This window comes from Elaeis guineensis, chromosome 1, assembly GCF_000442705.2.
Source record: "Elaeis guineensis isolate ETL-2024a chromosome 1, EG11, whole genome shotgun sequence".
Classification (NCBI taxonomy): Eukaryota; Viridiplantae; Streptophyta; class Magnoliopsida; order Arecales; family Arecaceae; genus Elaeis; species Elaeis guineensis.
The window spans coordinates 174951040-174962474 of record NC_025993.2 but is presented as its reverse complement, the minus strand read 5'-3'; the positions used below and the strand labels follow the sequence as shown (position 1 = coordinate 174962474).

At 42.5% G+C, this 11435-nt stretch overlaps 1 protein-coding gene across 1 annotated transcript; it reads left to right on the top strand.

Moving 5' to 3' along the window:
- Positions 1–8656: 8656 nt before the first annotated feature.
- On the top strand, positions 8657–10816 carry LOC105039702 (protein ABERRANT PANICLE ORGANIZATION 1). Its single transcript, XM_073250905.1, has one exon. It carries the CDS (start codon positions 8996–8998, stop codon positions 10451–10453), a length of 1458 nt encoding a protein of 485 aa, XP_073107006.1. The 5' UTR covers positions 8657–8995; the 3' UTR covers positions 10454–10816.
- Positions 10817–11435: the final 619 nt, after the last annotated feature.

The following is an 11435-nucleotide window of genomic DNA, read 5'->3' as shown; positions in this document are numbered from 1 at the left end:
CTGTCGCTACTGCCTAGAGTCTAGGCCTCATAGATGGTGATGCTCCTCCCATCTAGTTTTTGCTTGTTCATCCCCTTAATGGCATCCCTCATCAAGGGTTCATTCTTCAAGGTCATGAATTCGAAGCCCCTCGAACTTCCTATCTCCTGGCTAATGATGATGTGCACCAAAAAAATAACTAAAAACCATCATATCTGAGATTAAAAACAATATACTAAATGCTTAGATTCAAGGATGTTTCTTGGTTGGATCGAGGGATTGGGACCTTGGATCCAAGGATCTTGCCATCCTCTTGAGGGAGGCATTGTCCATGGCCCAGGAAAGCTAATCTCTCTCTCTCTCTCTCTCTCTCTCTCTCTCTCTATATATATATATATATATATATATATATCATCTTCTCTCTCTTCCTCCCCCTTCCGCTAGTTTGACTGCTTGTTCCTGAAGGTTGTGAATTTCTTAGCCCTTTGACCTCTTCATCTCCTGATCGATGATCATTAGACCAAAAAATAATCAAAAGTGGTCAAATTTGAGATCAGTAAACATAAAAAGCTTAGATTTGAGGATCTTTCTATGTTAGATTGAGGGATCGGGACATTGAATTCAAGGATCTCGTAGAATTGGCTGAAATCCCTCTCAAGTGAGGCATCTTCCATGGCCCAGGTGAGTTGAGTTGCTCTGTCCCCCCCTCCCCTCCTCATCCTCTACCCGTAGTTTCAATATGTATTGGATTGGTACGATACGTACTGGTACCATACTGAATAAATCTTCAGTTGGTACAATCCCTGATATTGATTCGGCGGGCCTTGGATAGGAACAATGAACTTCACTGAGGTATCCCTCAACGAATCCATTGGCCTGAATATTTTGAGATTCAAGAAAAAACATGTTAGTTTTGTTGATGATAATTGTAATTCTATTAAATTGCAATATGTTTAGTAACGAGGCAAAACAAATTTTTGTGAGTATTTCTTTATGCAGTATATCTGTTGTTATAAACATATCAGAAAGTGTTTCAATCTTTTTATATAAGAAGATTGGTAGATTTTAAGAGCTCATGTAAAATCTAGGTACTTTATGTTCCTTTCTGTTGTGGGATGGTAAATAAGCTCTTTGGGAATTGGTTCAAGGTTTCAAATGACCAGGACAACAAGAAACGTCGTGAGCTAGAAATTAGCTAGCATGCAGAAAATAACAGAAAATATATGTTAAAACTGTTGCACTATTGCTTCTACAAGATAAGCTACCAAAGTTACATAGAAGCGGCCCAGAAAGAAATTTTTCACTTGACATTGTAATATCTCCTCCAGACTAGCTGTCTGCGCACATGAAGAACCTGATTTTGTGCCGATTTCTCTGTTATTGTTTTCCTCCTGGATCTGATTTCTGATGCTCTAGGCTAGGATCAAGTTGGCTTAGATGGGTAAATAGGGTGATTTGGTGGTGGCTTAATATTTTAAGTTTGAAGGTAAATATTTAGGCCAGTTAGAGGTTGTATGAGAAAGGTGTTTGCTAACCAGCAACATGCTGAGAAGATGCTTGTGGCAACTTGGGGATTAGGAAGCAGGTTTCTGGGTGGCTATGGGATTTCAGTGAGACTATGGCAGCAGCAGAAGTAAATGGAACAACAAACAGGCAAAAGAAATGAAGGGAAGATAGAGAAAGAGAAGGTTCTATCTTATGCGGAACTAAGGGTGCATCACACCATATCGTTCTCGCATCGAGAGAAACCAGAGAGCTTTCTTCATTCCTTTGTTCATGCCACTATAGAAGTGGAGTGCATGCCTGTGTGTGGAATAGAAGTGATAAAGACAACACCTTTTTTCGTAAGAATGATTACTTCCTATCTTTGTCTCCATCCCAAATAAAGCTCTCATCCTCATCAATTGGTTTCAAAGGTAAAGTTAATCACAACTAACTAGATTAAAACTAAAATTTCGAATTTAGTAATCAAATTCAAATAAACGCAAACTATCATCAGTGTTGTGCGAAAATAATCTGTAGCAGGGATGATGATTAGGATGGGACAATGTAATGTAAATAAATCCTAGTTGTATCACATGCTATCAAACCACAGGACTGGTCGGATAGCGTTTGCTTTGTGTGCAAACTTAAAATCCTCTATCCAGATCTCCATCGTTTTCCCTTTCCTCCCTTTTTCCACTGCAGAGATATAACCACATCGATTATGTACAATTTAATGCCAAATGTAATGTGCTGTTAGTCAACCCTCATATAAAGGTTGCTTTCCCTCCTAACTTCACCACGAGGCAATGCATCTGCCATTTGAATCATCTGATTTCTAGGACCATTGATAGAAAAACATGAAGCAGATGTTGCCCTTTGAAGCATGTGAAACAAGTATTGCTTTTTTCTGCAACATTTTGTTTGGGAATATCATTTCATTAGAATGGTCTTCCACATATGGAACATATAATATGGTACCAAGACTAGTTTGCTTACCACCTGCTTATTAACCTAGCATAAGTTTTTAACCTAATATGTCACCCAACAGGGCATCATCTAAACCTTAGATCATCATTCTCGACGCATCTGTTTTTATGGGACAGTGTTAACCAGCACTCTTGCCTACAAATTCGAGCACATTCCATTGTGCTAACCATTGAAATACTTCCCATGGACACCTGGGTTTACCCATAAGCGCTAAGATGGAAGTGTATTAAAGATTACGCTTTGTATTACTTCCTGTACCTTCATGCCTCTTTAGTTGTCTTATATCCTGTGTTTGTCATTCCAATGAATTGAAGTTGGTTGGTCACTGCCCAGAACTGTATTGTAACGAACTAGGGTTGCATTTGGTACATCATCAGATAATTTTGGAAGATAATATAGATTGTCTTCAAGATAAATCATCATCATTAAATTATTGATTATCATATTTAATGCATGCAGATAATATTGTAGTAAAATTACTGAAAATCTTGATTGATATATTTGATACGACAATCAGATTATCAATGATATGAAATCAAATTTTCAAAATACACTTAAATCAAATCATTATGTACTTGCTACAAATAAAGACCGCAATGGCCCTCGTCTGATTCAACGATGATGTGTACACGAAAGTAAATCTCACATCTTGAATACGGCTAAAGTCTTAATCTGGCACTCCCCCTTGGAGGTCAACTCCGTTGTTGGTGACTGTCTGCCAACCAGATCCGACTGCAAACCAGTCTCGTACTCGTCATGGGCATTAAGGAGCATCTCTGTGGCCCAATTTATGAGGCCTTCGAACGAGATCACAGACGTAGGTAGAGACGGGGGCAGAAGGATGTTACTAGGCCCCAGACCCAAATAGAGAGGCTAAGGTGCGGGGTGCTAGCGATGGAGAATTGGAGGGAGAGTGGAGAGGCAACAGCGTAGTATGGGAGGATCTCAGGCTTGTGCTCGAGGATCTTCTCCTTGAAGGTCTTAAAGTTCATGAGGAGCCCGCGCTCTCTTCATCTCCTCGCTATTGTCATCGTCTCCGCGGTTGTGGGAGGAATTGGAGGAGTCCATTGGGATGAGGGGAGGGTCCCAGACTCGAACAGAAGGGCCAAGAAGGTGTGGGGTGTCAACAACGGAGAGCTGGGGAGAGAGTGGAGAGGTAGCGGCACGGCATAGGACTTTGGGCTCTTGCTTAAAGACCTTTTCTTTGGAGGTCTTGGAGTTTGTAAGGAGCCTGCACTCCTCTTCATCGTTGTCGCCATCGTCACCATCTCTACGGCCGTGGAAAGAGCCCATTGGAGGGGGGAGGGAGAGGCAACGGCAGGGCTAGCTTTTATCGATGGTGCCACCGCGGTTGAAGAGATAGATTTTATGTGATTTTTTGAGAGGTATTTTTTTTTTTTTTTTTTTTGTAATATTGTCAAAGAAGTGGTAATCTGAATAGCCACTCCTCCCCAAGACTGTAAATTGCCTTCTGGGAGGCAATATAGATTGTCAAGGCATTTTGAATTGCCATCCAAAAGGTATACCACACAGCAATCTGATGGGTCCATTTTAAATTGCCGGCAACTTGGATAGATTGCTAGCTATCAAATGCAACCTAAGTGCATCCTTTATGCATGATTAGCTATGCTACCCCTTTTTCCAACCTCATGATACACAAGTCAAGAAATTATGCTCTAAAGCTTTTCTTCCCTTGCTTTTCTTACCGAAACATCCATAGTTTGATGGCATCGTGCTTGTCATTTGTCAATTTGTTCTTTGGCTTGCACATATCCTGTGTAAGACCTTCAACCTAATCTGCTTGCACATATTCTCTTCCCTTCTGTAGAACATACATGGCCCAATATGATGAGATTTATTGACGAGATATCTGGTTATCTCTATTTTCTTTCTCCACGCTCTTCTATTTTCTTCAGTTTCTTGTTGATTGCCCTCATTTTAGGGCTTTACTGATATCTCCCAAGATGCAAATTTATTCATGGTGCTGGATATTTTAAGTGTTGACATAGAAATCTTAAATCTGGAATCAACTTAAATTATAGGGTATTGCAGGATGCGAGATCTAGGATGTCACCATATCGGGAAGATTTGGCTATAATATCAGTCCAAAAGGCTAATGCTGAGATGGTCTGTCAGGAAATACCTTATGATAACCATGTCATTACTAGGTATCGATGCAAAGCTAATAGTTACCAGCTAGTCTAAATGAAGACGAATTCGTGCCATTTAAAAGTTCAAGTTATATGAAAAAGCGAAAAAGATGATTCTGTGGAAATAGAGGTGTTATGAGTTTTCAAGAAACTGAAGTTCACTATGTTGCAGAAATTTGGCTACTTTGTCCAAGGATCAACCATGAACGAAGAATTTTGCAATGAATCATATTCAATATCCTTCTTCATATGAAGGCAAAATATATCTTCCTCTTGAAGCATAGAGATATGGATGATAGGCTACGTCAAGGTGTCACTTGATATATATATATATATATATGCTTGAATTTCTGAAAACAGCACCATCTAGAGTGCTGTGCGATCACCGTATGCCTGTAATAATTGAAGGATGGTTCTATAAAACATTAATAGAGCAACCAACATTGTACTGTTTCGAAGACAAATAATTTTGTCTGTGCATGATGCGCACAGGATATTAGAATCTTGAGATGGAAGGCGAAACTGGGAAGGGCATAAATAAATAGAAGAATTAAAACTCAATAACAAGATATAAATTCAGTTGAAATGGTTCAGCTATACATGAAGTGAAAGCTAGATGTTTCCTGTCAGCTTGGATTAGTTTTGGATTGGATGTGTATAAGGCAAGGGAAAGTAGACTAGATTTTATTTATATAGATTAATTTTTATATTCATATTCATCTAAATATAGGTAAAAATTTAAGTATGCAACTAACATTCGTATTTGATAAGAGTATGGTTAGATAGTCATCCAATTCATATATGAATTTCTTGTTCTGTTAGTAACTCTATTTAAATTTATGATATTCAGAAATTTTTAAGAGAAATAATTGATTATATCGATGTTGTATTAACTTAATTTAACTTCTAATTAGTGATACACACACAATTAATCGTTCTTTTTATCTATAGAGATTTTTTGTGACTTGGTTTTTTTAGATATGGGACATGTTAAATTCCATAGCTTCAATTTTAAAAAGGTTATTGGGTTGAAATACTAGAATTTTGATGTGATGTTGGTCCTTTTTTTCCAATCCAATTTCAAAACAGTACTCTTTTGTTTGGAAAACATATAGTACTCAATTTTTTTAATTATTCGGACAAAATAGTCTGTATCATCCAACTAATCATTAATTTGGTTGGTCAAACTACATTCATCATTTAACAGATGACAATCAAATAAATGAGTTATTAGTTGAATAATTGGGATTATTTTGTCCCAGTAACCAATAGTAAGGTGCTACATCGTTGTCTGGGAAGAAGAAGAATTATTTTTTATCAGGTTTAGAGAAGGACTAACTTGTCAAAATTTCTTAAAACAAAATTTAACACCAGTAGAAATAATTTCAAAATAATTGTCATTATATGTGTACATTTGGCTGTCTATCGCCCTCAAGTTCTTAAATAACTGGATGGTCAAAATATTCCTCAGTCCATCCTCTTACCGTCCTACTACCACGGATCGCACAAGTATTTTTTTATGTTGAAACGATTAGCATAACGGTAAACTTTTGCCTTAAAATTTATCATTTGAATACTAATATTACCCGAATGAGTTGGCCAAGGCTGTCTTCTTCTTCTTGTTTTTTTTTTCCCCCCTCTTGTCGGTGAGGAAGCTTTGTGCTCTTGTTAGAGCACAAGTCCAGGTCTTGAACAGGTGTAACCATCTGATAGCTTGGATAATTTCCAAGTAAAAGAATCTTATTTTTCCGTCCTATCCCAGACCCAACTCCTTGCTTTTTCTTTTTTGTCTTTTTAGTAATTAATCCTTGCTTTTCTCTGCTGGTGCTCAATGCCATGCCAATGCGACGACCTACTTTAAATCAACAAGATGCCTTCCCTTGGCCAGTTGAAACACTCTTCAAGTCACCTGTAATTTTTCTACCAAAAAAAAAGTTACCTGTAATTTAGATAAAAAATTCCGTCAAAATGGTCTTCTGGACCGACAGCATTTAGAGTTATTTGTCATTATGACACCTGAGGGAAATACTTAATTTGTCATTATTTTGTCGTTTTCTCATTCCTAAACCAAGCGTAGCCTAAAGTTAAAGAATCTGAACTGAAATCCAACCTCAACTAGAATATCTCTCCTAAAGCCGGATAAGGCCTGGTCTTGGTGACAGGTTAATTTTTGCCACCCCAACATGTGCATCTTGTACGTACTTGTATTCTTGAATAAGTTATATGTCAGATTTGTAGCTAAATCAAATGATGATGTAGAGAACAAACACACTGGAAGTTGATACAAGCCATGCAAGGTTTAGGTTGTTTCTCATGCACAAGACCCAGCCCATGCGACGATCGGGTTGGGTTGGCCATGACATGAGTGAGAAAGTGGAACCCATGGGCTGCGAGAAGGGTGGGGTGCGGCCAAGTCTCAAAAGAGCCGTAAAAGGGTTTGCGAGGAGGAAGTCAAGTGAGACTAGATGATAGACAGGACGTCCATTTATTACATCCTTGTAGCTGACACCAACGCAAACGCATCGAATCACGAGCCCCCAAAACCATAAAACAAGCCATAAAGAAAGCGGCAAAGCGGAGGGAGCAGAGCCCTAGCTTGGCAAATATAGCAACAAAGAGGTGTAACCAAGAAAAAGGTGACTCAAGATAAAATTAGCAAAAAAGAAAAGAAAAAAAAAAAAAAAAACATCCATCCATCCATCCATTCAAAAAGCTAGCTTTTGAACCAAAACAAGTCTCTCTCTCTCTCTCTCTCTCTTCCACTGTCCTCTGACCACTCTTCACGCCAAAGCAGCAGTGCCCCATCAACCCTCCAGCACAGGATTGGACGTATGAACCCAGTCTCTGTACTATTATCTACCACTATTTTTCGTTAAGAGAACCCCCACTCCCACGGCTGTCATGATCCGCTGCCCGGTTCCCAACAGCACAAACCCTGTGCAGGGCCAACAAAAACCAAGGTTTTGATAAGTGGTCGCCGGGGATCCACGAACAAGGTTGACAAATTCATGTAGAGCTAGCATTGTTGAGCATTAGGATGGAACTAGGCAGGTATCGCTTTTGTTGCTTTGTCCAACGTAGCCTTGTAGGAAAACTTTTGGGGTGACTTATAACAACCATTATTAGGCCATATTTTATAAGGAGGTAGCTAGAGAAGATGGCTGAAATAGCTGATTCGCCCAATAAAATCACTGTTGTTACTCATACTATATGTTTCTTAGATCAACATATCCTTAGACAATTTGTTTAGAGAATAACCAATGGCTATATATCTTACTGCATGTGAAAGGTGTTATAATTTATAATATATATTCCGTAACTCCCACTACACACACGCAGAGTATTACTGGAGGTACATCACATATAATGCAGCTGGCTGTTATCATTCTGAACTATGGTTTTTCCCACATATATAACAGACTTAATACTAGAATGTCACCTTATTTAGCTAAAAGTTCTATTGACATATTGTTACAATATTGTTTTTTAACTGATTTAGGACAAACCGATATTAGCCTTGCAATGCAAGATGAAACAAGAGCATCCCGCGTCCATTTCTGCATAGCTCAACTAGTATCTTTTGAGATATATAAAGAGCAAAGACAAGTGATTTTTCATAAAAAAGTAAGAGCCAGATAGGGTCTGCAACCATTAATTTTATGAGGCATTTCTTTATCTATATTCATGTACAAGGCAAGTACCCAAACTTTAACTCCACTTTGGCGGTCTGTTTTGATGGCAATTCAACCCCATCAAATGCACTCTCCATGGGACCTTCGTAGAAAGAACTGGAAATTATAGGAGACTCTAAATGATTACTTTCGGACAAGGAGGATTCAGATCCTAAATATTATATCAAGAATCTTGCAAGAGAAGCTCCATCAACTTCCAATAATCGCTAATCTCCCAGATCTTGTTGGAATACCTAAAACTTATGCATTATTATGAGGCATGCAGTATGCGGTGCATGAGAAAAATAGCCACTGGGCACCCAGGTTGTAGCTAAAGAGAGAACGAGAATGCTTGACGGTAGATGGTCATGACTGAGGTCATTCCAACCATTTACAACCGCCATTGCGGAATAGAACACGTGTATCGAGTGGGCTCCACAGCAGGATCTCCATTGCATGATCTAAACGCAAAATATTTTCATCATTATCTGGCTCTCTGCTGTTGGGAGCTGAACACTGCACATCCTCGGTCTCATTAGGGTTCCCACTTCATACATGTCGCCCCTCCTCTTTTCTCTTTCTTTTTTTGATCCTCTTTCGAGTTGGTTTTTCACGTTGTGTACAAAGCCAGCAGTTCGTACGCTCCGCCACCTTCACTGCCACTGTTCTCCTGTCCCTTAATGCGTCCTTCTCCCCTTCCCTCCTCTCTCACAGCTGCTGGAGATGTCCAAAGATGTAGACAGATACATGGGAAACACAACACAACAGCAACAACAACAACAAAGCACGGCTGGTCTCCAACTCCTTTACTTCCTCTCTTCTTCTCCTCCTTATTATAACAACACCACCAACAGCTGCAACAACAACCTACGTGAGGAACCCTTCTCCAAATGCACCACTACTACAACCACCACTGACGACCCTGAGCTAATGGACCAAGCCTTTGCCACCACCTCTATGACCGCCACCTCCTCCACCGCCTCCGGCGTCCCCATGGACAGCCGCATCTGGAGGCACCTCCCGCAAGGCCTCATCGACCGAGTCCTCACCTTCCTTCCGCCGCCGGCGTTCTTCCGCTTCCGCTCCGTCTGCAAGCGCTGGTACTCACTCCTCTTTTCCGACAGCTTTCTTGAAGCCCACCTCCGCCTCTCCCCCGGCCTCCCTTGGCTCGCTTTCTTCCTCCTTCCCCCCCGTCCCCCACTCCTTTACTCCCCCTCAGCCGCCGGGCCCCCTCCTCCCCCCGCTGCTCTCCTCCTCCTCGATCCCGCCACCCCCGCCTGGTTCCGAATCCCCCTCTCCCCCCTCCTCCCCCGTGGCTTTTCTCCCGCCGCCTCCTCTGCCGGTCTCCTCTGCTTCCTCTCCGATGACCCCGGCGCCAAGTCCCTCCTCCTCCTCAACCCACTGTCCAAGCTCTCCTCCCACCTCCCCCCCTCGCCCACCCCCCGCCTCTTCCCCTCCGTCGGCCTCGCCGCCGGCCCCTCCTCCCTCTCCGTCGTCCTCGCCGGGGACGATCTCATATCACCCTTTGCCGTCAAGAACCTCACCGCCGAGTGCTTTCATGCGGACGGCGCCACTGGCTTCTATTCCCCTTGGGCCACCGCCAGTGCCCTCCCTCGGCTGTGCAACATCGACCCCGGCCGCATGGCCTTCGCCGCAGGCCGCTTCTACTGCATGAGCTGCGGTCCCTTCGCCGTGCTGGCCTACGACGTCGCCTCCAACGCCTGGTGCAAGATCCAGCCCCCCATGCGCCGCTTCCTTCGCTCACCGAGCCTCGCCGAGTGCGGCGGCCGCGTCCTCCTCGTAGCTGCCGTCGAAAAGAGCAGGCTCAGCGTGCCTCGCAGCGTCCGTCTCTGGGCACTGCAGCCGTGCGGCCGCGCCTGGGCCGAGGTCGAGCGGATGCCGCAAGAGGTCTACGTGCGGTTCAGCGAGGCAGAAGCTGGCCGGGGTTTCGAGTGCGTCGGGAACGCCGAATTCATGGCCATCACCATTAAAGGTTCTACCGACGTCCTGCTGTTTGATTTCTATCGCAAGGAATGGCGGTGGGCGCCACCGTGCCCGTTCATACGCGGCGCCGCCGGTGGAGGCCTTCGAGGATTCGCATACGAGCCCCGCCTCGCAACACCTGCCATCGGCCTCCTCGACTCATCTTCATCCATGCCCTTCCAGGGTTTCAATGGCTAGCCAGTATGAGCACCAGTAGTTTGTTGTTTAATCATTAAGTTGCTAGCTCTGGGTTAGCATGCAGTTTATCAGTAGGTACTATTAGGTTTCCATGGCCAATAGACTACTAGTATGAGTACGTAGTAGTTTGATGTCTTCTAAGTCAGCCACTAGGTTAATCAGTTTCTCTACTCTTATCTATCCATGCTTTTCCAGGGTTTCGATCGAAGACATATATAGTTGTTTGTTATCATGAAGGTGCTTCCAAGGTTTCAATGCCCAGTAGCAGTGGTATTAGTTTTCTGAAGAAGAGCCGCAGTAGTGGCATGGTTGTTGTTGCAGTAGGACTCATGGGCTTTGGAAGTGTGGGTGTTGTATGATTGTTGATGGTTTATGGCAGTAGGGTTTGTTGTCGATGTTTGCCTTTTTGATAGCAACGGGGCAGGCAAGGTGTGGTAGGGATTGGGCGCATGTTTGTATGAAGCTAGCTATGGTTTTCTACTATTGGAACTATGGGTCCTATTGGGATATCCTTCTCTTTTGTTTTGGTGCACTTTATGTATGGTGGCACACCTGGCTGCAGTTTGGTACATGGGGGTTCTCTTTAGATGGGAAAAGGGAAGAATCTCACAGTCACATGCATGAGAAAGAGTGTGACATGGGAATAGTCCTTGACTAAACCTAGCAGTGGAGCAGAACCTTCTGACTGTTTGGATTCGGGCTGACACACGAGAGAGAGAGAGAGAGAGAGAGAGAGAGAGAGGAGCGAAATGAATTAACCCTAGAGATCAGTTACGCTCATCAACTCGGCTTGTCATCGATGGCTTTGGCCCAACACGAGCTCTTTGAACTCTGGGACTCGAATTTACCTGCCACATCTATGAGAAATAAATAATCAATGCTGAAGCATAAATTGAATGGAAGTATAAAAACTTCTGGGTGTTCATATCAGCAGCATTCTCCATGCATGCTGCCCGAAGCCCAACAAAAAGCTGCTTTATAT

Bases quoted from the DNA above. Each gene is read 5' to 3' on its own strand.
- LOC105039702 (XM_073250905.1), top strand. From the start codon at position 8,996: ATGTCCAAAGATGTAGACAGATACATGGGAAACACAACACAACAGCAA.